General features: G+C 34.9%; 3 protein-coding genes across 4 annotated transcripts; 1 reads left to right on the top strand and 2 right to left on the bottom strand.

Moving 5' to 3' along the window:
• Window positions 1-744: 744 nt before the first annotated feature.
• Window positions 745-7,526, bottom strand: LOC116138952 (probable transcriptional regulator SLK2). The gene is given in 11 exon segments (XM_031424630.1): window positions 745-1,993; window positions 2,705-2,774; window positions 2,881-2,974; window positions 3,329-3,429; window positions 4,046-4,114; window positions 4,203-4,417; window positions 4,865-4,913; window positions 5,176-5,307; window positions 5,554-6,143; window positions 6,146-6,539; window positions 7,476-7,526. Coding segments are annotated over 10 exon segments (2,571 nt in total). The 5' UTR covers window positions 6,483-6,539; window positions 7,476-7,526; the 3' UTR covers window positions 745-1,079.
• A 6,765-nt stretch (window positions 7,527-14,291) lies between these two features.
• Window positions 14,292-16,875, top strand: LOC116138991 (protein COFACTOR ASSEMBLY OF COMPLEX C SUBUNIT B CCB2, chloroplastic). Its single transcript, XM_031424668.1, has 6 exons — window positions 14,292-14,474; window positions 14,557-14,669; window positions 14,749-14,820; window positions 15,257-15,400; window positions 15,508-15,661; window positions 16,646-16,875. The coding sequence occupies exons 1-6, from the start codon at window positions 14,318-14,320 to the stop codon at window positions 16,852-16,854; spliced, it is 849 nt and encodes a 282-aa protein (XP_031280528.1). The 5' UTR covers window positions 14,292-14,317; the 3' UTR covers window positions 16,855-16,875.
• Window positions 16,876-19,401: 2,526 nt separating this feature from the next.
• Window positions 19,402-22,715, bottom strand: LOC116138977 (dihydrodipicolinate reductase-like protein CRR1, chloroplastic). Of its 2 annotated transcripts, none has more exons than XM_031424650.1 (10): window positions 22,488-22,715; window positions 22,270-22,392; window positions 21,972-22,046; window positions 21,821-21,886; window positions 21,598-21,693; window positions 21,350-21,466; window positions 20,797-20,889; window positions 20,412-20,513; window positions 20,251-20,322; window positions 19,402-20,144 (listed from the first exon to the last, which is right to left on the bottom strand). In XM_031424650.1, the coding sequence occupies exons 1-10, from the start codon at window positions 22,596-22,598 to the stop codon at window positions 20,112-20,114; spliced, it is 888 nt and encodes a 295-aa protein (XP_031280510.1). In that variant the 5' UTR covers window positions 22,599-22,715; the 3' UTR covers window positions 19,402-20,111. The 2 variants fall into 2 exon arrangements, with proteins under 2 accessions (XP_031280510.1, XP_031280509.1); XM_031424649.1 differs by having other exon boundaries at window positions 19,407-20,144; window positions 20,236-20,322; window positions 22,488-22,710.
• Between the last annotated feature and the right edge of the window lie 3,029 nt (window positions 22,716-25,744).

Genomic DNA, 25,744 nt, shown 5'->3' with positions numbered 1-25,744 from the left:
TGATTTGGATGTGATTTAGATGCAAATTTATCAAAAATTGGATCTGATTTGTGTAAAACAAGATCTGCAAGTTATATTAAAAAAGGGTCAAACAAGCCATAATCGAGCCATACTCGAGCCAATTCGAGCTTGCGTTAAACGAGCTCGAGTCGAGTCACGAGCCGGCTCGTTTATAAACGAGCCAAATTTTCCTGACTCGGTCGACTCGAACTCGTCTAATACTTAACCGAACCAGGCTCGTTTAGGGTGATACTCGACTCGTTTACACCCCTAGGCCCTACCTGTTACAAAAACTTGATTATTTTCATTGTTTAAGAGTAAGTTTAAATCATTGATATTGGCTATTTTTAATTTCCAGACTAGTGTTGCAGAATTGAATTTATTTTTTTTTTTGTTTCAAATATCTAATCTATAGTCATTACCTCATTATGATTTTATGATACGTAAAAGCCAAATGTATTTATTTCTGACCTTGGCCTACTATGACCATATAATTTTTGTACACTACAAAACGAGAATCTCGTTTATGGATCCAACAAAAGCATCCAAAGATTCTTAATATAATAAAATCTCAACGAAATGTGTATAAACTTTAAACGCAACTCTTAAATGCTTCGAAAACCGCTCTTGATCAAAAACAATGCACTAGATATTCATCTTGACTTTACTGGGATGTGTAAAAAGCTAATAAATTCATTTACAAGATAAATAAATGTAAAAATTTCTCATCGAAACATGACAATATTGAATTTTAAAAACATGTATCGCAATCAAGGAATAGGGAAGGAGATACTGGAGTCAGAAGCTGTTCTTACCATTTGTCCAATAGATTACACTTGCAATGACTTGGGAGACAGGAAAAACTTAAAGGAAAGAAAGAAGAAAAATAAAAAGGAAAAAAAGAGAAAAAAAATGATCACTAAATAACCTAATAGAGTACAAGTGCATGCTGTCACAACAAATTCGATAATCAGAAAAGCCAAAAAAGCAGCTATTTCCAAATATTCTGTACAAACTACAACGATATATGCCCAACACTCACTCAACAGAAGCCAATAATTGAGCTAGCCTTTAGTTCGTCATGCCTTCCACCCATATCCCATTGTATCGTCAAGGTCGCTGTTAAAAAACCCATTTTCTGTGAACTCATGAGCTATATCCTGAACAATATCATCCTGCAAATGAAGATTCTGAGGCAAATCTTGTGCTCTCTGGTTAAATCCGTTATTCCCACCACCACCAGCCGCTGATGAATCACTGTTAGAAGCACCTTTGAAACTGTTGCTCCGGCTTGGTGGACCTGCAACACATCCTGACACATTGGAGGTGGCTGCAGTTGCTGCCGGAGAATTGCCTCCAAAACCTAATCCACTCCTTCCCATAATCCCATTCGCCTGCCCACTATGAGATTGCTGTTGCACTCCTGTCCCACTGTTATTAGACATCTCCTGCAGCAAATGCTGGATCATCTGCTGCTGCTGTAAGGCCGGGTTACCTTGAGAGGGCTGTGAATGATTCTGTTGGAGCATGTTATTTGAACTCAGAGAACGATGCTGCAGCTGATGTGGCTGTTGTGGAGGTAGATGCTGACTAGAAAAGCCACTAACTGGCAAGTTCTGCAGGGAGCCCTGCATGTACGCAGAAGGCCCTTGGAAGCTTGAAGTTGGACTTTGGTTAGAATTATGAAACGAAGAAGATGCCTCCTGTTGATGCGAGTTAGAGTTTGAATTTATTGAGTTCTGCCTCATGAGCAGATTCTGGTAATTAGTAAGTGCCAAAGCAGCCTGTGCTGAACCATTTAAAGCTCCTCGACCAACCATGTGATGGTTATTGTTCATACTGTTGTTTATTCCAGGATGCAATGCCATCAGCTTATTGAGGGTGTTCCTGTCTGTTGGCAAACCCTGAGCACTTGCCAGCTGCTCCACTTCCTGCATCTTTTGCATCTGGAGCTTAGACACAGATGCATGTCGAGGATAATTTTTCAAGCCCTCTGCAATTAAGGATTGGTATGAAATCAAAGCAAACATATAAATTTGGAAAAAATAAATAACAAATATAAAATAACTGCGTTCTCTGGTCATATGAAAAAATAACATACAACTGAAATAACTAAGCAAAATTGGACAACAGAGTTCAAAAATATTGGGGGGAAAAAACAATTACCATAACAAGAATTATACTTCATCAAATAGGAGAAATAAATAAATAAGAGCTCCCCATCATAAAGAAACTAAATTTGAGTGGATTGTACACTTCAAACTCAACCAAAAACTAAAGACTTGAAGATGAACAGACAATATAAATCTGCCACATATTACTAAGTACTTCCATAAAAAACAATCCAACATCCATTTGCATTTAGAGGAAATGGCGGCTAAACAAGCAGAACAAAAGTGGGGAAAGGCCATATTTCCCAGACAGATTGCTCCAATTTAGTATTAATTTAAGATGATATAATCTCCATGTCATAGAGAACTACATTCTATCAATATGATTTAAAAGACTGTGACCAGATACAAGTTCCATATTATCTTGATCCTTTCAGTAGCAGATATACATATAGTATCACAAGTTAACAGGAGTTACAAATGTACCTAGTATATTTCATAAAATCCAGAAGATAGAACACCAAGATAACTATCTATAAAGGTCAATATAGAAGTATAAAATGATATATGAAAAACAAGCAACAGAAAGTTACCAATTGGCCCAACTTTTTGCTCCCGACAGAAATCTATCAAATCTTTCATGCTGTTGACAACCTCAGAGATCTGAAATAATTGATGTCAATTACTGTACAAAAACTCAGAAATTATACAAACACGCCTTACATTACTTAATACTAGAATTGAAACCCTGAAACAGCTAAACTTTTACCTGCAAACACCTCACATATCTTTTAGAAAATCCCAAGTCATTCAACGACTGGAGCTCCAAGCTCTTTGCAAGCTGACGTCCAGCTGTCAGGACCCTGAATTAGAACAAAGAACAAGCGTAAGTACATTCTCTGCATTAGGTGTTTGCATTCATTCCTAATCACTCCAAACTAAGCATGATTCACAGAATCCTTTTATATAAAATAAAACCAGGCTCAAATCAGAGCAATAACACGCAGTATTAAATAGCAAATGGTAACTAAACACATCTCCTAAATACAGCACAACCAGCTCACCAGGAACCACACTAATAACTTGCCGAACATTTAAGCCATTAACCATTGTAATAGATTACTTTACCGATGCCCCTCAATATTAGAGGACAAAATCACAAGGAAAAGGAAACAAATGGCATCTATAAAATGTCACTTGTGGCTCAATTAACTCACATATTGCTGTTCGTTTGCAAGTCCTGCTGAGAGACCCCATCAGCTCCACCTTCAGAAATTGTGCTCTGACATTTTTGGGCAACTTGAACCAACTGGTTGACCTGCAGAAAGACGTATGATAAGCAGTACATGTTACAAATATATATAGAAATGTGTATATCCTGACCTTCATAATGTGAAGAAATAAAATATGTTTACAATTAAGAAGACTGTCCAAAATTACACACATTCAGCAAGGCAAAAGATTGTACTTATGGACAAAAGAATCAAGATAAAATAAAGCACATATTCAAGGCAGAGACTTACATGGGTCAGAGTGAATTGCAATAAACGAATTGCTTTTGCCTCAGCAATAAATGTGTCATTGAACTAAGAATCTCATTATAATGAGAACACTACCATTTCAGGGAAAAAGAAATTAAATAATAAAACTCCCCACCCCTACCCCAATCTCTTAATTAGCAGACTTTCTGTCCTTAAATGTGCATCCCATGTAGAGAGTCGCTTCTGCCAGTTTTCAATCACAGGACCAACAATCTCAAAGGCCAGTCTTTGAAATATGAGGACCAATTTAAATGAAATAAGAGAAGCAAAACATGCCACAATAATTATTAACAGCAAGATCAAGATTTTTTGTTGTTTATGCATGAGTACATCAGAGAAACTTAAGATCAACTAAATCAAAGAAATAGATAATAAGGTATGAAAAATCTGTACCTGTGGTGCAACCAATCTTCGAGGAAGAAGCTCTTCATGACGACGAGCACAAAATTCCCATGACAATATCTAAAAAAGCATAGAGGTCCCCACAGGTTAGTCAGTCCACATAAGCCAATAATTCTAAAAGTGAAATAGCATCTTTTTGCTTTTTTACCTTTAGGTCATGGGTGAATATGATACGAAGCTGACCCTCACGAACAACACGAAGCTGCTCATACACACTCTCTTGAACTGCTTTTCCGTACTCCAACATCATTATTCCAGAAGGAAATCGACATTCACGTGGCAAGTCCAAAAACATAAGCTCATCAATGACACCACTACCAAATTTGATTTCATTCAGCCTAGGGAGCACTTCAAAAGTTGCCTCTGCAAGCAGGCCCCATAAAAACTATAGTTAGGTATCATTTGAATCAACATATCATAACACAGTAACTGACAAACAGAATAAGAAAGTTTTGCGTTGAACATTACTATTTTGCAGCCTAACTCCTTTATAACAACTAATAAGAAGAATTTAATCATGCAAAACAAACACTCAGAGTATAAACTATATTGGCAGTTTCTCTTCAATTCTAGTGGTGACCAGATAAGCAGACTCAACAATGATCTACAACTAGATTGTTAAGAATCTGAGTAGAGAATTATCTGACTCATATGAAATCAGGGAACCTTTTCTCTCTTTGGCATACAATTGTTCGCAAACTCAGCTTGACCAATTTTGAAGTCTGATTTTTATGTAAAAGCATTACCAAAATCCTACTTTAAGAGTAAAAGATTCCAAATACAGCCTGTAAAACTTCTCAAATCCCTTACCAAATCCCCTCCCAGATTTTGATCCACATATGTCACACTGCCATGAATCCTGGAAAAGAAAATAAAACACCATAAGATATAAAAAGAAAAAATAAAGGGATATGTTAAGACGAATAATTATCTATAAGATATGAAATTAATGCATTTTTTTTTTTTTTTTTTCTACTCCTCCGTGATAGAAGCTTGCTCAAGAGATCATCATAGTGTAATGGGAAATATTTTTATATTACATGAAAATTTCACTTATTAACTTTAGAAAAGCATGGCAAAAATCTTAAGGTTCCTAAATTAGAAACATCACAAAAACTGACCATAGCTGCTTGGGGGAAAACACCAAGTGCATGATGTCCAACATTATCATATAATGACAAGCACCACCTTTTCTTTGCACGAGGCGAATAGTACTCCGTCACAAACTTCCTCCAATACGCAATAGTATTTTCCTATCAAGATTGATGTAAAACCAATGAGCTTCAGAAATTTAAGTAAATTGCAAGACAAACTATATTATGCATGTAACCATATGATGATTAAAAAAGCATGGGCATAAATGACATATTAATTCAAAAAATGAGAAGTTGCATGAGGGTAATATTAGCAATATATTGCATCAAGGAAGTGCAAAAAAAAAAAAAAAGGTTTAAACAAATAGGTGGTACCACAAGCAATCAACTAATTAGTGAACTCACAGAAGGCCGTTGTCGCTGATGATATAAGTATTGCATCAGCCGGCGAGCACATACACCACTATCATAAGGGCGCTTTAGTGCATTTGAGGGTTGCATTCCCTGTTGCTGCATCTGCTGCCTATACTGCATCTGCTGCTGCTGCTGCAACTGGGCCCTTTGCAAAGGTGGCATGGACTGTAGAATCTGCTGCTGTTGTTGCTGCCTCAGCCTCTGCTGCTGCTGCTGCTGCAGCAAAGCCTGTAACTGCTGGTTACGACCTTGTAACTGCATGGAGTCCTGTCTCTGCAGCAGCTGTTGAAACACCTGCTGCTGCAGAATGTCCTCCTGTTTGATATCCAATCGTGGTTTCTTCTGCACCTGGGATAGATTATTAGGGTCCTGAATGAAGGATCCAGGTACTCGAGGGCCCATGGGAAGAGAAACTTGGCCAGTTTGTGATGTGGGCAAGGATGTAGCACTCGACGCCCCTTGCTGCTGACTCTGCTGCACTTGCTGGGCACTCGGGTCTGGATGAGAGCCCTGCTGCACTACAGAGGACCCATCAACAACTGATGAACCCGAAATACTAATATTATTAGATGAAAATGACATGGTGATGCAGGTAAGCGCATATAGGATTCTGTATTGATGCTCGCACTTCTCTGCAAATGAGGGCCTCCTGAAAGAGCCGAGTTTGCATCTGTGACCAAAGAACTCGCCCCCACACTTGGTCCTGAGTTTGCCACACTGTTCAACACCGCATTATTCATATCCCCAGAAACCGGACCCAGATTGGGGCGTCCAGTCCCAGGAATTGAATTAGATGAGTTCCCATATGATGAGCTCAAGTGAGAGTTAACTACAGCCTGGGACTGCCCATCTCCTTGGAAGAAAATTCCGGAACTTGAGGAAGACTGGGTCAACCCTCCAGTCACCCGAGATGGTGCCATAAGGGACACCACCTCCTGGTGGCTGGAGTCTAAATAGCTTTCCAGAGCCAGGCCTGACTATTACTTTCAATAATAAATATGTTCCTCAACTCCCTCAATATCATAAAAATACAAAAGCCATGCAAATAAAAGAAAAAATCCCAAAAAGCATATCACAGACACAACAGAATTATCTAAGTTTTCCCACTCCACCGACCAATGAGAAACAAAATCTGAACCCCTGATTCACTACTGTCATCAACTAACTCAATGTTATTACAAATCTACAACCTCTTGCGTGACCAAATAGAGTGCAATGTTTATGGTATCTTTGAGCTTTCGACAAATTTGTTGTAGGGATCTAAACAATGTTCAATAGAAAAAGCAAACAACAAAATTAGCAATAGAATAAAATAAGTTAAACCAAAAGAAAAATTACAACATTTGACAGCATCTCACCTAGATAAACTTATCAAAACTAAAAACTTGAAGAGACAACAATTATTCCCAAATTAACTCCTTAATAAGGAAAACAGCTAAATTTTTTTACTATACTCGAAAACCCTAATTTTTACTCAGCTAGCTAAAAGAATACAACTGATACAGACTAAGACTCCAAATTAGTAGAATTAAGAACGCGTATTAGTAAATTAATCCTACAACTTACAAAATTAAACTCCTACTGAATTTTAACCTCGAATCAATCACGCGTATCGTGAACCACGAACTGTGATCAAGCTCAAATCGACTACAATAAAGAAAAGTTCCCGAACTTCAAAGGTCGGTAAAATCAACCGATTAACCTTAATTGAACTCTTAAACAAGGAGATCAAGAAAAAGCAAAGCAATAAAAGTTGCAAACACTGATTTCAAAAGCAAACTTTGCTTTTACAGTTCCTGAGATCGATCAACATATAAGAAGACAAACAAAACAACGGACTCTATTGCATAAAATTAAGCAAAATTTATAAACGAAAAAAAGATATAAACAAAAAGTTAAAAGAGAACACTAACCTGAAAATCACGAGCTGGAAAAGAGCAAACGTTACTTTTTGCTAGCTTAATTTTAGAAACTGAAGAATTATAGAGAGAGGGTGTTCGAGGAGGCTGTTTATATACCTAGCGGGAATTGCAGAGAGGGAGTGACCGGCTGCACTGGTAAGTCACCGGCAATATCAGGTGAATCACTGGACACGTGTCTTGAAAAGAATTGTATACCGTAGTCGGTGTTTGATCGCGCGGTGGCGACGCGAGTTTGTATAACGTGGCGTCATATCATTTGTTGATCTATAGATTGCCTAGGGTAGGTCTCATGAGCTAGTATCTAATACAGTCACACCAACTAAGCTGTTCTTTAATCAGAACACGCCACGTTGCAATGTGCAGGATATAGGGATTCATTTGTTAAATAATAGGGGTAATTGTGGTATTGAAATGAAGGCAATTGGTTGCCGTATTTGCCAAAAAAAATATGCTTATGTATATGATAATGTCTTGAAATTTACTGATTTAGGATTAAAGGATAGGGATAGATGGTTGCATTGCCACGTGTAAATAACATGTTAGAATAGAAACAGGCACTCGTGTGAGCTGCTGCCAGTGTAAAAAGCATAGAATATTAGATTAAAAATCTTGCAATTTTGTAATTTTCTATTATATTTTAATTAACAGTAAAGACTTTTAAAATTAAATTATAGACCTTTGTTTTGCAGCTTTTGCTTTCCTTTGTAATTTTTTAAGTCATCAATTATTTATTTTTAAATTGAGAGAGCTAATCAAATGACATGGCTGTTAGATAAGGAAGAGAAACTGGTTTTTTATTGGAGGCACAAGATTTAAAGAATTTTATTTAGAATGAGTGTCAACATCGTTGATCAAGTTTTGGGTTAACCTTTGATTTTATGTAGTGTCTGATTACAAATAATAAAGCTATGGGCTATCATATAATATTAGATGGGCAGTTTTATTAATGAATTTTGATAATCTTTTAAATAAAACGTACCTAACATTTGAAGAATTTTGTGACATAATTATAATCCCAATATATTGTTAAAGTATGTTCAATTGTTTATATTTTATTACAATCAATCCCAAGTTTGATATGTGTTTGCCGAAAAGGTTTCAAAATGTTAAAGTAAATGCCTTCTTTTAATGATTTATTATATGGTTTTATTTTTATACGATCAACTTTTGATCATTAAAAGATACTCGATACTAATGACTAATAATACAACCAATGACCTGAACTGGTATAAAACCGGCTCAATTATTAAATTTGAGAACAAATTTTAATTGTTTTGAGTATATATCTCAAATATAAAAAAGTATTTAAAATGTAAATGATAAATATTATTCATATTAATATGATAATCTTATATTAATACTACGTTTAAAATAATAAAATTATTAAACAATTAGAAGATATTAAACATTATTCTTCTATCATATATGAAAATTTATTAAGTTTAATTTTTTTGAAAATCAAATCCTCCTTCATTTGACAATAATAAAATACGAAATAATAAAAATTACAGTTTTTAATACAAAAAAAAAAAAAAAAAGGCTAAACTATAATTTTTTAGTATTAATATTGTGGCCAATGACAAGACTTTAAGTGACCTAAAGGTCTTATATTCGGTTTCACCAAGTAGTCATATATTACATTTGTGAATTATCTGACCTATTAGCTTATAGGGGTGTTCAATGGACTTTAAGAATTAGCTAAGATCACGCAAATATTCTAGACATCCTTGTTATAATATATATATTATATATATATATAATATTATATATATTTTTTTTTTTTTTATTATTCTATATTATTATATATATATATATATATATATATATATTATTATATATATATAGGAATAATAAAAAATATGCTTTTTCTCTAGAAGTAATTTAATATGGTATTCACAATTTATTAATTATAATAATTGTTCCACTATTACATTGACCTAAGTAACCATATAGTATTGAATTGGCCTCTTTCTGGAATATTTAATAACTTAAAGCCTTAATATCATTACTACAGATATTGCTCCACTAATTATTTGACTTGATTCTTTTCTTTGCACCAATCCCTTGATCCTTAACCTCATGACTTAAAATCATTATACTATCTTTTCATATTGTATATTGCATTAAAAAATGTAGCAATCTAATATGGACCAAAGTAGCATCTTCATCTTTTACCATTTTCATTTTTGTCCGTCACGTCCTTTTAATATTCAAATCTAAAACAATTCAACGTCAAAAAAACGTTGCTGAAAGGAACACTAGCATTTGATGCACGTGCAGGGCACAAAATTAATGGTCCATGTGCTTTGATTATTTATCTCAACCGTTGATTGATCTAGGGCCAGACTCTAGACAACTTCTGAATATATTCCTATGGTTTGAGATAATTTTCATTTTTCATAACACCTTATATTTTTTGGAAAGAACCAATGAGGACCATATTTCTAGACCGGTGATGACATTGTTTATGTTGTCAATACAAAAGATAATATTAAATAGAAGTGTTCAGTTCTGGGTACCCTGTATTTTTTTAGACCCGAAACCAGCGTTTCCTTGAAATTTGAAACTAGAATCGGAACCTGTAACAATGGTTCCGATTCCGATTATGGTAACCTGTAAAATTACAAGGACCCCTCAAAAGCTTTTAAAATGAAAAAAAAAAAAAACCCTTCAAATAACCCCCCCCCCCCCCCCCCCCCCCCCCCTCCTCTTAACAGAATAAATTATAAATTATAAATTCAATTAAACAACTCTATTACTTTGTAAATGTAGATTCTCAAAAGTCAAACCAACTTAGTTATGAAATATAAATATAAAGTATTCACATTACTTTTTCTACAAAGTTTTTATAACCCCATACTCTTTAATTTTATTTATATTAATCTCGGTTCCCGGTTCTGTTTCCAAATTTGGGATCTTAAATTTGTGTTCCAACCCCGTAACAATTGATTTGACAAGTTAATGGAGATATGTCTGACGGTTAGGAGATTTGCTCTCTTCTTTGAGTTCGTAAGTTCAAATCTTGGGGCTACCTCATATAATAATATTGTGGTTTTTCTAGTTATTTGGGCTTGTAAAATGTTCAATGGATTCCGAAATTACCCACCCCGATTATGAAAAAAAAAAAGAATATAATACAAATTTGAGATTACAATTTTGTACGTTTGGATTTATTAATGCAAAGTATAATATTATGGATGTAAAGGTTGATTTCAAGTTTTTTTGAAATTATCATATGTTACAATGTTGTTTTTATATTTAATATGCAAGTATAATATTATTTTATAAGGTTATTTCAAGTTTTTCTAAAATTATTATATGCTGATTTTATGGGCTTCTATCAACCTAACTCTTAGGGTCTGCTTGAGAGTTTTTTTTTTAATTGGTTTTGGAGGGTTTTTAATTGGACTGGTTTTGAGGTGTTTAAAAACCCGCACTTGCCAATTTTTAATGGGTTGTTTGACTGGTTTAAAAACCCCCCAAACCGTGTAGTGTATTTTTAAGGGGTTTTAAAACACCCCAAATCGGGGTGTTTTGGCTGGTTTATAAATTTAATCTCAAAAAAACCCCTTTCCACTCCCTTTGCTGCACACAAATCTCTTGTTGCTGTTGACTTCGCTCTAGCACACAAATCTCTCGCTGCTGCATACGAATCCCTTTGCTGCACACAAATCCCTTTACAATCACACGAATCCTTTGCTGCCACACATCCTTTTACAATCGCAATTCACAGAAATAATTAGCAATCATGTTATAATTAAATTATTTTACAAATATATAACTAATAAAACTTATTAAAACAAGATCCTAAAAAAAGATTAGAGAAGGGTGCATACAGTAAACAAGTAAACAGAATTATTATATCAAATAGATTGGTACCAGTGAGGTGATTTGGCTTGACTGTATCCATAACTAAGATTTGAACGCCTTCTTTCAGGGCTGTAGGTGATTACGGTTTCCTCATTGTTCCCTTGAACATTTTATAACAAAAGGGTTTGAAGTGGAAGACTTCTCAAAAAATTTGATGAGAAATGGAACACTGGAGCCTATCACGCGACAATGATGGCTAACCATTCACTCTTTGGTGATATTACGTGTATAATCCAGTTACAAAGGCGACCAACGTTCCGAAAAGGGCGATATTCAACAAGTTCTTGCTATAAAAATTGCTGAGTGCAAGAAGGCAGGATCACCAACCATTGCTAGAATTAAGAGAAATACCACTGTCATGGAAGAACACATTGCAAGTGAATCAGCCAACACAAATATCTATATTTATCAAGTTAATTAAGCAAAGAGAGAGTGTTTTAACTTTATGGGTATTTATATAAATTTATCATTTAAAAAAACTGTTAAGACCGTTGGAAAGAAACTCCCAAGCACAGGTTGAGTGTTTTAAAAACCGCAACTAAAAACTTCTCAAAACCGTTACAGTGGTTTACCCTCAAAACCGCTACGATGTTTTACCCTCATAATCGTTACCATAAAACTCCCAAGCAGACCCTTATCGAAAAATTGTTCAAATCCAACTCTGATTCTAGTATTGTTTAAAATTCGGTTAGAAATATCTAACACGTAAATTTATTTATAAAAGTTGACTTTTATATTAACTCTATTTATCTTGTACCATGTGAATTTGTACAGAAGACTTTATATGCCAACTTTTTATGTATAATATTATTCTTTATAAAAATAATGAATTCAAATACTAAATAAACAGCTCCAAAATTAGTATCAACCCATTTTGGCATCTTGATTGTGATTTCAATTTCATTAATATCTTGGGTTTAAACCTCGGGGCCTCTTACGATATTTGTGATTTATTTTAGAAGATTGGGTTTGTAAGATATTTAATAGGTTTCGGGGATTAATTAAAGTGAACACAAACTAGTCTAAATACTTCAATCGTTAAAAAAAAAAAAAAAAATTGTGGTTTCCATTATTAAAAAAGGATATCCATATTTAAAAATAAAAGGGAGCAAAAAGTTGTGATAACCCAATAAAAATTAGTTAAAACTAGAAGATTTAAAAAATAAATAACAGTTTTATAATCAAGGGCTTATAAAAACAATTCAATGGAGTGTATTCATCAATGTTCTGAAAACCGAACCAGACAATAACCCATTCAAGGGTTCGATTGCCGGTTTGACCTATTGGATCGGTCGGTTGGACCGTAATTTATAAAAAAAATTTAGTCCCTAAAGGTTTGAAATTCATCAAAAACACCCCTATAGTACTCCCTTAAGGTTTGAAATCTGTCTAAAACACCCCTGTCACGCTAAAATTCTGGTGAGTGTGGCGGCAGCGACGATCCGCGGCGAATTGAAGCTGGAATCTTGGGGCTTTTGATGTGCAAGTGCCGGCGACTCTGATGGTGGTGTGACGGAGTTCCATCGGCGTCGGAACTCGCCGGAATCAACGAAAGAAATCTGACGTCGCGTAAAGCCGTAAGCTTTAGGTGGACGGCGATCGACGAAGGCTGGACGACGGCGACTGAAAATTGATGGGTTTGGTCTTGGAGATGCCGTCCGTCGAATGAAGGCGTTTTTTTCGTCGAAAGATGCCAGAATCCAGCGACGATTGGACCGCGATTCGGCACTATTCTGGTGGTCCAACCGCGATCCAATCTAGTTTAACTTCAAATAACGGTTTTTTATATATATCGGACCAGATTTACCGTCGGTTGTCGGTCGAACCGGTCCGATCGAGTGGTCTGGTATGATTTTCAGAGCACTGGTCTATACTATTACAACTCATGACGTGTTAAATAAATTAGATGAATTGTTGTAATAGTATAGACTTTAAAAATTGACCCTTCTATTATATACTGATAGCAGTAATGTCCCGTTTATAATGATAGGGACATTCCACATGCTTAAATGTGAAGAGCTCACATGACGTGTGGAAAGCCACGTGCAACCAATGAAATGAAATAGCTCCAGAACTTGGAAAACCGCTAGTACTAGTTTTCCTGTGGGCTAATTACTGCTCCATTCGCAGTATTATTCCCGCCAGAGGCTTTTCTACTCGCACTTGGGCTCCTTTCTCCCCTCCATTTCTCAATACTAAATTAGAATTTAGTCAAATTCGTCTTCAAAAAAGAAATAGGGAATAAAGCCATTTATCTTGTAAAATTATTGATTCTTCAAAAAGAGATCCCTCTTTATTGATTCACGATATTCCTATGCATAAAAAAAAAAAAAAAATTAATTAAAGATCCAAAGGGAAATTTCAACCACCATCAGAAATGATAATACTCAAATCATGCTAACTAATAAATGAATAATTTAGTGTTTGAATTTTGATTTCAATTACTTGTATTTATATTGAGCTTGAGCGTTATATCGGTAACATTTTCGTTTTGGTGATTTAGGATCTTAAGTCAGTTTATATATATCTTGATTAATCATTTTTAAACTCTAAAATTAACGATTAAATATATCCATTAATATTCATCTTTGTTAACAACGAAAGTGAACCAAACTTAATTAAAGCTCTTGACTAATGCGTACAATATCTCGTTATTTGTGATATTGTTTGACCGGTATTATTATGGTGCAGTTGACATATTTATAATAATATGATATTATTTCGTATTAAATAGCTGTAATTACATACAAAATTAAAAACACATCACGATATCGATATCAATTACAAGAACCACTCACCTCGCTTGTCGCGTGCTTACACTTGCCAATCTACAAAACAAGGTCGGTAAGATTGTTTATGAAGCTACGACAGTCTATGACGCCTGATGGAGTGGCATCACCGTACCAAAATCCTCTCATTTCTCTCACACAGTCACACTCCTTCACAAACAGAAAAAATAGAAAATGAGCATCCTCTTATCCAATCCGTTAATTCAGTTAAAAATTCCAACCAAATATCGCGCCAAAACCAGCATCAAATCATCATCAATCTCCGCCCGCCTTGACAATTCACAACAGCCGGAGCAACAACTCAATCTCTCCGTTCTACGTTTCACATTCGGTAACTCGCATACATGTATATGCTTACACACTTTTTTTGAATTTCTGTTTTTCTAAGCTTAGACGCTTCTGTTTGGTTGCAGGTATACCTGGATTCGACGAGTCGTATCTACCGAGATGGATCGGCTACGGATTCGGCTCGCTTCTGGTGTTGAATCATTTCGTATTCTCCAATTCAGTCACCTCAGCGCAGCTGGTTAGCTAACTCTGTTTTTTCGTGCTGGTTTATTTTTACTTGGATTTTTTTTTTTTTCAGGATTTTTTTTTGTTTACAGAGAGCAGAGGGACTTGGCCTTTCTTTGGCTGCATTTTCTGTCGTACTTCCTTACCTCGGTAATTTTCTCAAGGTAAATCTACGTATTTATGTATATATATATTTTCATTTTGTTGTTTATATTTGTAATTTTTCACTTGTTCATGAATTTGAACTTTTTAATGTTGTTTCATTCTGTTAATCTAAAAATGTATGGCCTGATATGAGTTTCAAAAGACTAGATACGTTATAAGTTTCAGGATTATTTTTTTAAATTTTAACAATGATGAAAACACATTTGCTAGTAAAACTACTGACAAATTAGGTTAGCTTTTTGAATCAAATACTGTATAATTGTGATTTAGTAGTATTACCAATTTAAAGTTTGTATTAAAATTTAATCCTAAACCTATTAAGTGGAAACAAGTAAACAATAGTGTGTGATTTTCCATTTTTTTCCTTTTCAAGTTTATTAGACTAGGATAAGTTAATGCTTGCCGATTGATGTAAGGATGTGGGAAATCATGCAGGGTGCTACTCCAGTGGATCAGAAAATTCTTCCTGAAAATACCGAGCAAATTTTTGTCATGTCACAGAATATCTCGGATACTTTGAAGGAGGATATGGCTTGGGCTACCTATGTTTTATTGCGCAATACAAACTCCATATCTGTGGTATTTTCAACTATAACCTTTCCTGTAATATGGTATGCTGGTGCTCCATTTTATTCATAATATTAATTATCAGCATTAGTTAAATGCTTCTTGTTGCCAATTTTCAGTTGATATCATTTCGAGGGAAGTTATGCATACGTGGCTACTGGAACACTCTAGATGGTTCATCGAAAACTCAACTAGTTGAATGGTTTGAGAGACAGATTGAGAAGATTGGCTTGTCTGATTTGAAGGAGAGCCTCTACTTTCCTCAGAGTGCTGGTAAAAATTGGCCTTTGCTCTAGAAAATAGTAATCTTATGTATTGGAATACTTTCTCTCTTTCTATTTTTCTTTATTAATTTTGCGCATCGGTAATAAATAGGAATGGTACTTGAAAAATATACTAGAAATTGGCTTCTTACAACGTGCAGAGATGATAAATTCTCTGTCTCTGTATGAGCTAAAAAGTCTTGACATTAAAAAATTAGTTGATTTGACAATCAAAAGGGTTCCCTTCTCTCAAGAAAGGGAGAGACAAGGGAAATTATACTCAATTAAAAGTGAGCGAATGGAATCCCTTAATCTTAGAGCCATAGATATATAGAGAATTATGTGGAAAGTTGTAATATGAGGCACTTTGTGGTCTGTCTCCAATATTCTTATTAGGAGAGTGATTCATTATTAAATTTCTTTCTCAGATTTAATAATGTCTCTTGGTTATGTATGTATCTATTATTTTGATTTCTGGCTTGGATGAAGCTGAGGTTGGAAAGAGAGGGCTCTCTGCCTGTGATCCCTATCAACAAAAGTCAAAAGGCCTATAATTGATACTAGCGATGACCCCCTTTATTTTTCGAGACTATTCCTTTTATGTAGTGATTTATTTATGCGTTTATTTTTGGTTGCATCTGTTCTTGTGGAAAATGATAAAGTGGAGAACCTCAGGTTCATTATGCTCAGATAAGGCTCATTGTCACCGTCTAACTTTCTTGTGTTTTTGAGATATGAGTGTCCATCTTGCTAAGCTAATTAATTAACTGCAAGTTCGTAGTTTTGTTTGGTTTTAAGCAAGATATTAGTGACTTATTCTGATCAATTGGCATGTTTTGGGCGGGATATCTTTCTTCTGCATATTCACATTAGTTTCTGATAATAATGGTGCTATTTACTTGAGTGCTTATAGTTGATTATTTGTCACTTATTTAGTTATTTATTTGTTTTATTCTAATTTTGTAGCAATATGAAAGTTTGATTAATTTTGCAGATTCAGGACTTTGGAAGATGCTTCCCAAGGAGACTTCTTCTCTCTTCGTACAACCAGTCATACAAATTCCAAATCCTAGTGCCAATGAGATGGAAAAGACTGAAGGGTTTGTCCTACTGGCTTCTAGCATTTGGTATGCGTATAGCGATAAAGATAGAGCTTGGATAAGAGCAATTGCTAACAAATTTAGAGGTGAAGCCTATGTATAAATTTGAATTGAGTTTAGGGGAAAACTCCCAATTTTGTTTTTTTTTTTATTATTTTTTTTTCTAATTTTACCGAAAATATAATTTAAAGCCACCTAAATTCTTATATATTTAAGCCACCTAAATTCTTTCATTTCCGAATACGCCAGTGTTAACACAGGTTATGCGTATTTTGTAATTAGGTGTTGATTTCATGTATACCATTTTGACTACTTCACATCTTTTATAGATATGGTGTTACTTTTCTAGTTATTACTATTGCAAAGTTATGATGAGAACCCACTCCCAAAACTCAAAAAACAGTAAAATAATTACAGCCAACAGCCAAGAAATAGGAAGAAAATAGATACGTGTTGATATTCAACAAATTGATAACAATGGTAGCAAACAACAAAATATACCCAGCACTCAACCCAAAAGGACAAAATCAAAATATGAAAGAAAAACAATGCTGGACTTTGGGCCAGCTCTCCCTATTGCTAACTTCAAGGATTAGCTCCTCCAAATTTCCCTATATTCTTCCTGCCCTAATCAGCTCTCTGCCTCTTTTTATCCTCCAGCTCTCTCTTCTCTCTCCTAACTGAATTCCTTTGCTGTCCTAACCCCACTTGCCACTGTCATAGCCTAAACCGTGGAAGTTTCCCCACATCCCTTAATCCACTACTTGCTATCTTATTTCACTTTTCCTAACCCTTATTATCCAAGATCATTACCCTCCCCAGGCACTACCACCTTGTCCTTAAGGTGGGAAGATGGAGATTGTTTACTGACACCATCCCACTCCTCCACTCCTTCACCGCCCTCTTCTTCTTTACCCAACTCTTCCTCAACTTTATCGTTCGCCAGAAAGGAGTCGATTTGTTGTTGATCATGGGCGTTGACCCTGAGTGGAATGATTTTCGGGGAAGCTTTATCGAATATGAGTCTAATTTGGGGAATGGGTATTAATCTGGCTTTAGATCTGGATAGGTCAAAATTGAATTGGGTTTTGGGCTGGTCTTCAGGCCTGCAAGACTAGAATAACTTTGAGCCCAGTTATATTTGTTTTCCCATATTTGCTCAGCCCAAATTTTAAATCCTGCCAAGCCCAATTTTTTTCCTCTATTCTTGGGCCAACTAATTAATTGGACTATTGAGTGGATTGACCCAATCTTACTTTAACCTAATTCAGGTTTCAGCCCCATTACAACAGCAACCCTCAAAATTTCTTCTTTCTCTTCACTTAACAGGGGTGAAACAACCTCAAACTTACTCTAATCTTCTCCACACGTCTAGCTGCTGAAAGATTCATAAGTTCCTGTGCCTCCGTTTGATTTCCCAGATTTTGGTTGTCAATAGTTCCCGATGACTGTGGAACTTCGATGATTTCTCTCAATCTCTATTCGTACTTCTTCTTCATCTTTCCTTCTCATCCAAGCTCGTATTTCCATCAAACCATCCAGAACAACACCAATATCTCTCCCAAGTTTTGACACTTCCCTCTCAACATTTGTTATTCTAACTTCCATTCTTGTACCAACCATCCCACAATCGAACTGCTCTGATACCAATTGATGAGAACCCACTCCCAAAACTCAACAAAACAGTAAAATAATAACAGCCAACGACCAAGAAATATGAAGAAAATAGATACGTGTATTGATATTCAACAAATTGATAACAATGGTAGCAAACAAAAAAATATACCCAGCACATCAACCCAAAAGGACAAAATCAAAATATGAAAGGAAAAACAATGCTGGACTTAGAGGGCCAACTCCTCCCTAATTGCTAACTTTAAGGGTTAGCTCCTCCCAAATTTCCCTATATTCTTCTCTGCCCTAATCAGCTCTCTGCCTCTCTTTTTATCCTCCAGCTCTCTCTCTCTCTCCCTAACTGAATTCTTTTGCTGTCTTAACCCCCACTCGCCACCTGTCCTAGCCTAAACCCATGGAAGTTTCCCCCCAACTTCCCCTCAATCCACTACTTGCTATCTTATTTCACTTTTCCTACACCCTCATTATCCAAGTCCCATCAGTTTAATATCCTTTTTTTCATTTAAGTTATTTTGAACATCAACCTGGAAATAGGTTTGCAGGATTTGCATGAGAAGAGTGCCTAACAGACTAATTGATTTATAGAAATCATGATGTTCTTCTAAGGTTCACTGCACAAGTAGTGAATTTTGTGTTCTTCCGGTGATAATACTTAAATATGACTGGCACTGTGGAAAAGTTTATCAGCCATAATGCTTACAAGTAGTTAGCATCAAATGTTCCCTCAGATCTGTGTTTGATGCTTTTGTCTATATTACCTGTGGATAGAAAATGTTTAGCTAATTTAAAATGAAATGCTAGCTTTATTTTTTGTTCTTCTCATTACAAATATATGCTATATTTATTTCCTCTTTCCTCTTTTTTTTCGTTGATTCGGGTTTGCTGTGGTATTATTAGTTAAATTGTTAAATTAATATGAAAGGTCATAATTTTGATACAGTTAACTAAATAAACTCAGCTTTTATCATTCGGGAGGGGAGTTGGGAGATCCTTAGCTAAGGAATATAATACACATATGATTGCTTTTAGAAGGAATATAAGAGGAAAAAAATAATTGCTTGGAAAAGCAGTCCTGGATATTATACAAGATGTGAATCTCAGTATGAAGTATATGTTTTAAATTATGAAACTGCTAGTGAATGATATTTCCTGCATGCTGAAGTGATAGCTTTCTTAAAATTAAAGAACCAATATTCAGCAGCTAAGATGACGGTGTGCGAATGGAAAACTTGATGAGATTCCTGCTATTCTGCCTATCCTATGAGTTTTTCGGAATCTAGTGGAGCCCTCATACCATATACCAACATTGGCAGGCACATTTATACCTTTTTAATTGAATATGTAAATGGTTTTGGAATGTCTGGAAAACAGCCCTCTTCATGTGATTCTGTTTGATTCTGATGGTGAAAACTCCAACCGTTGAATTTCATAAAATTAATCAAAGAAGATTTTCATAGTGAATGAAAATGATTGACTATGCTCTTCCTCGCACACTTTACTTAAGCTTCTTTGCTCTACTATATGTCTACAGGATGATGTGGATCCTCAACTGAATTAATTTGCAGGTTTAGGTTGTACACTGAGGAGATTGAACAACACTTAAGTTCCTGCAAAAATTTTCCACTATCCATAACTGTTTCTGCCGATTGCATGACGATGTTGATTGTCTACTGAATTAACACTGAGATTTAGTTATGAATCCAGGAGATTGAATAATTTGAGTTCCTACAAAAATTTCTCCAAACCATACACCAGATTCTGCCAAAATAGAACAGGTAATTTGTTTATTTTTTACCGACCGAAGCAGGATGCTCAAAGAAAGAGATGAAATATTGTAAGATTGGTTTACCTTAAGATTTACAACCTTTCTAATTGCCAAAATTAGGCCTGGCATGAGGGACTGAACATCTGTGATATCATGTTTGACAGAGTAAACCTGCACTCAGCATCATTTCTTGGTCAGAGGTAATGAACATAAAATATTCAACCTAACCTTTAGAAAAATGAAAAGGGAAAAGAAACCACCTCTCCTGGGCGAGAGAAGTAAACAGTTGTACTGGATGGAAGCCCTGGAAGGACCATACTGTGCACACGAACCCCATCTTCTCCCAGGACTTGACCCCTTGCCTTAAGGACAGAATGGATAATGAATATCATTTTTTTTCTTAACCACAGCGGTGTGAGGAGAATTTATTAAATAAGCAAAAAGAACTGAGTCATTGTTTTATTTTATTTTAAATGGTACATAAGAAGTTTTGAATTTATTGGCTTCTGTTAAATATTGTCCCAGACACTATGGTGTAATTACAGTAGTTTTTTTTTTTTTTTTTGGTTAACTTTATATAAATATCCATGATTGCCATTTGACGGCTGGACCTGGAAAGATTGATCTAATGTGGTAATATAATACCTTCACATCTGTTGAAATATCTTCTCTGTTGTAGATTTGACCAAGGTTGGAGAGATTGTTGGCAATTTGGTTGGCATCTGTTGATGGAAAATCCTGTGCATCAAAGACAATTTTATCATCTTCAGTTCTTCAGGCACAAGGTCTGTTTTCTAAATCTTGAGTTGAATGTTTACATCCAGAATCGCAGAGGATTGGAGATATATAAATTTAATTTTCACAATTAAATATTCTCCTCTATTACCCGAAAACTTGGCTATTAGAAAACAGATTTATGTGATAAAAACATATTTTCTTTGTATTTATAATATAAGATTTCTGTTCCCACTAAGTCCCGAAAACTATGTGGGGAGCTAATGGGCAACCATCATAATCTTTAAGTCAATGCATTAAACTATTAAAAGCTTTGCTTTGGCAACTAAACAGCTCTTTTAGGGACGTTGGATTAAGTAAATTGCTTCACACACATTACAAAGAACTCCATGGAAAATTGAACAACGTGTTCATATTTACTTGATTGAAAATTTGAAATAAAAGAAAAACTCATATATTTTACCGTTGGATTGGGCCTTGATTCCACAATTTCTACATTCCTGTAGTGGAAGGAAGCAGAAATGGCAGCTTGCTGGAGGAGTATGGATCCTATGGATAGAGTTGGTGCAATCAAACAACCCTGACATGAATGCAGCATATGAAGTGCTGAAGTAATTTGATTGGAAAAAATATTTTTATTGTTGAAGATAATTGGTGCAGGAATTAATAAAATGGATTTGAAATGTTAATGATCTCTCACCCTGTGCTCACCATGGTGGCCTTTTCACAGAATGCAGATAATGCTGAAACTGTCTCCAGCTTAATCCGTGGTACGTAAACGACACTTCTCATGCCAAATGCTATTGCCTATAGTTATTGATAGAGAAATCACAAAGACAGCTTGATTACTAGTGCTTAAACTAACAAAAATGCCAATGTTGATGAGCTACAAATTAGTCTGTCTACAGAAATAGAAACATTAATAAAAATAGACCTGTTTCACATTGTCATAAACAGTAGTTGGCTCGGTGAAGTCGAGGACCACTCCTCTTGCTTTTGACTGCCAGAATTCCATGAACAGTTGACTGAGAAATGTAAGTGATAGAACAGTTTGAGAAACAGAAACCAGAATATGAGTATTTTACCTGAGATATGGAACCTAATACCATGGTAAGATCATTCATTATTGGAATTTCCATAGGCTCTTCCATATCACACACCTACTTAGAAATATGAAACAAAACATATATATTAAATTAGCGTAGGCCCTTTAAGACAAATGAGAATGTACTTTGAGAGTGTTGTTAATAATGTCCAACGTGAGTTCAAATAGTCGAAAACAATTTCTTATTTGTTTTATGATGTCTGGTTGAAACATATAAAACTGTTTCATTGACCAAAGGTGCTCTCAAATGTTTTTACTCGAGAAAGAAAATGAAAAACCTTTCCAATATCTTCTCCTACAAAATGTGAATCAACAGCACCAGCCACCTCCATTCCTCTAGCTTTAGTGACTGCAATTACTGCAGCTCTTCCTATTTCCTTTGCGGCTCCATTTACAATCACCTATTCTTCCCATAGGAAAAGATTAGTTCTATTTAAAAATAAATCAAAAATCAAAAGATACATGGCATTGATTGAAATAGAAATCCAACTTTTACCTTGATATTACTTTGCGGGGGGTTGACTGAGCAAGAAACATAACGCTTGGCTTTCACATTATGAAAAATGTGGTAGATTGCAGGATGAAATTGGGAGCTGAAGGCTGTCATTGCTACACAAAACTCTAATGCTATTCCTCTGCTTAATTGGGTAGGTACTCCATTTTGATAAGCTTTGTTTTACCACTATTAAAACTCCAGGAGATAAGGTTTTGTGTTTCGATAGGGCTTTGTTTGGAGGTAATTCTTTGACAGTGATTTGCGTGTCAGCATGTGCAGTAGGAGAAATGGGTGGCAAAATCAAACATAACAAATATCATTTTGCTTTTGTCTAAGATCAAACCATGGCCCATTATCTTATGACTTAGTTGTAAGTCTTGGAAACATGTGTGAAAATGACTGTTCATAACTTTTTGTCATGCCCAGAGCCCATCGAGTCCAATAATTAAAATAAAGCAACTTTAAGATCTAATGGTCTAAAAAGTAGAACTTCTTTGTGACGGAAATGTGCAGCTATTTTGACAACTGCATGCTTGAAAATTTATGAGTCGGTTCAAGTATAACCAATTATAAATCTTGTATCAATCATTTGAATTGAAGGGTTATTACTCTCATTATCTAATTACCTCAACAAGCCACCCCTCTTTAAAACACTGGATATTTCAGCCAATGAAATAGTGTGTAGTTCGGATCCCAATTAGTTGACTTGACTTGATAACTAATAGACATACTGGAAAATCCCAATCAATGATGACCCCAATTAAATATAATTCCAGTTGATGATGAGCTGGTAAGGTACGTGTTGAATACTGACCTTTAATTAGTGATAGTAAATTAGTGATGACTTTTTCCTTATATAATAAAATCTAGAGAAATCATAGAAGTAACCAATAATAATAACCATCTTACGGCCACAAAAGTAGGCTAAAACCAAGTGTCACAGCAATCCCACTTGTAATTATAACATTTCCAGCATCACCACATCATACCCACATGATTATCGTCAACATATCTACACAACCCAAGTTTCCATTACTTATATCAAAATCCAGTATTACGAAAATCCAATTAGATAGCATATTAGAAAAGTAAATCATACAGGTTTTAGATAGAATAGTGGATGAAGTGGGCGTCAAAATGAAGCTGAAAGTTAGACAAATGGCCAAATTTTGAGAGGGTGTGAAATTTGTGTACAGAAGAGAAACAGAGCAGCGCAGGCTGAAATGAATTTTCAGTGAATAATATTAAAGTCGGTTGTGACTTGTGTTGTGGGCAATGGCATTCACTTTCCATCATTTTCATGGGCTTTAAATGCCAATTCAGTATATAAATATGTCAATTTATATGGGGGTTTTCTTGGGTTTTTTTTTTTCATTTGGGAAACTCTTATCTATATCTCCTACATTTTACTTAACTTCGGAAATTGGTATGATTTTATTTGTTCTTCATTTGTCCATTTTGGTATTCCGGTGGTTGGATTCTCCTTTTCCAACTTTGATTAAGGAAGTAGCTAATCAAGTTTGAAGAGACCTCCCACCCTCCAATGCTACTTAAATCTCTTTTAATTAACCACTTTATCATAATTAATAAAATTTAAAAAATAAATAAGATTAATGTGATCAAATTGAATAATTGAATATTGAATTCTAACAACTTTTATGAATGTGGCCAACTACTCTAATTTAACGTATATCCCTATCAACTATTATATACGTGATTTAATAGTGTTATATAATACAAATAATTAATATTGTCATTTTATTTATGACAAAATTGTAATGTTATTTAATAACTATAACTACCTTATTACATGTATTTTTTTGTTTTTTTGTTTTAACTACTATGAAAGTACATGTATATAGCTTAACTATTACAAGTGTAATAACTTTTTTTTCTGACTTCATCCTCAATTAATTTGATAAAATTATTGAATTTTTCATGATGGTACAATTGCTTCTTTATTCTTTAAATATCATATCATGGTCACGTGAGTTGCAGATGGCAGTCCCACAGTAGTTCTGTAAAACCAGTGGCAGACAATCAAAGCACACTTTCTTTTACAATCCAGAATTTAATATCCCAATTGGTCGGTAGCATGTCTATAATCAAACATGCCCCAATACCAAAACTTCTCTAAACCCTAAAATTTACTAAATTAATCACAATCTCAATTATTATTTTTCATCAATTTTATAATAAAATTGTCTATTAGTCAATTCAACGGCTGGGAAAAATTCTGTCGTCACTCGTCCCTGGGTTATGTCTTCAACAAATTTAGGACACATTTATTTTTTACAAACAAAATGGTCCCTAAACCAAACGATACTGTTGCCTAACTCATAACCTTTCATACAAAGACTAAAAAAACCCCTTAATATAACAAGGATTTAAAAAACTGTGAAGAAAAAAAATCAAATAAATAAATAAACTGAATAAAAAATCACATTTATTTTGTCATGTTGGGAAGTAATTTGATGGAGGATGGGAGATGATGATATATGTGGTGGTGGTTGTGCGTGCCAATTAATTTTTATTTATTTGGATATTAAATTGGATTTTTGCTATTTTTATTAACTGGATAACATTATCGAAAAGTCAGATATGTCCTTCGCCCGACAGTTTTACATTAACGTATGTCAACTTGAAGGAATTTTTTGTTTGGTAGTAAAGAACAACGTGTCCTTGAATGTAATAGACCAAAACCTAAGGGACTAAAAAAATATCACAACGACCGCCCGCCTTACAACTTGGTGTCGGTTGCACCGTCCCAATCCAACTGCGTTTGCACAGAATCCCATCTCCCACACACTCTGGCTTGTGATGGACGGCTCACACTGCGCCACGCGTTATTAAACAACCCCGTGCCATTAGCACGTGTGAGAGTGTCGGTGGCTGGTTGTGAAGTGAAAGGCAACAAAGTAAAAGGCATAAAAAGCACTGACGGGACCTAGATTTTGTTTTCCATCTTTGACGGTATCGATGTGTGCCACGTGGCATTTACATATTATGACGTAAGGTGTGTTGCGTTTTGCTTGGTTTTAAGTTTTAACCGAGACTTAAACGTGGCTCTATCTGTATTTATTTTGATTTTTTTTTTCTTGTACTTTATTGAAGTTTAATGACTATTTTGTCCTTGATTGATTTTTGTGGAAAATCTTTTCAGTTTGAGTAGGTGAAGACAAACTGTTAAAGTAAGAAATCAACTTTTGAAGCTTTTTACACTTGTTTTCACAGCCCTTGTTTTAATTCAAAACATT

The sequence above is a fragment of the Pistacia vera genome, unplaced genomic scaffold (genome assembly GCF_008641045.1).
Source record: "Pistacia vera cultivar Batoury unplaced genomic scaffold, PisVer_v2 Contig345, whole genome shotgun sequence".
Classification (NCBI taxonomy): domain Eukaryota; kingdom Viridiplantae; phylum Streptophyta; class Magnoliopsida; order Sapindales; family Anacardiaceae; genus Pistacia; species Pistacia vera.
Note: the sequence above shows the minus strand (reverse complement) of the source record. Positions and strands in the feature narration are given on the sequence as shown.

Excerpts from the sequence above, each read along its gene's own strand:
- LOC116138977 (XM_031424649.1), bottom strand. The coding sequence starts at position 22,598 with ATGACAGCCTTCAGCTCCCAATTTCATCCTGCAATCTACCACATTTTT. Across the intron at positions 22,393-22,487 it reads CCCCGCAAAGTAATATCAAG|GTGATTGTAAATGGAGCCGC; the intron begins GTAAAAGTTGGA and ends TGGGAAGAATAG. Across the intron at positions 20,890-21,349 it reads AATCAAGGCCCAATCCAACG|GATTTTCCATCAACAGATGC; the intron begins GTAAAATATATG and ends TTTGATGCACAG.
- LOC116138991 (XM_031424668.1), top strand. The coding sequence starts at position 14,318 with ATGAGCATCCTCTTATCCAATCCGTTAATTCAGTTAAAAATTCCAACC. Across the intron at positions 14,670-14,748 it reads CAGTCACCTCAGCGCAGCTG|AGAGCAGAGGGACTTGGCCT; the intron begins GTTAGCTAACTC and ends TTTTGTTTACAG. Across the intron at positions 15,401-15,507 it reads ATACAAACTCCATATCTGTG|TTGATATCATTTCGAGGGAA; the intron begins GTATTTTCAACT and ends GCCAATTTTCAG.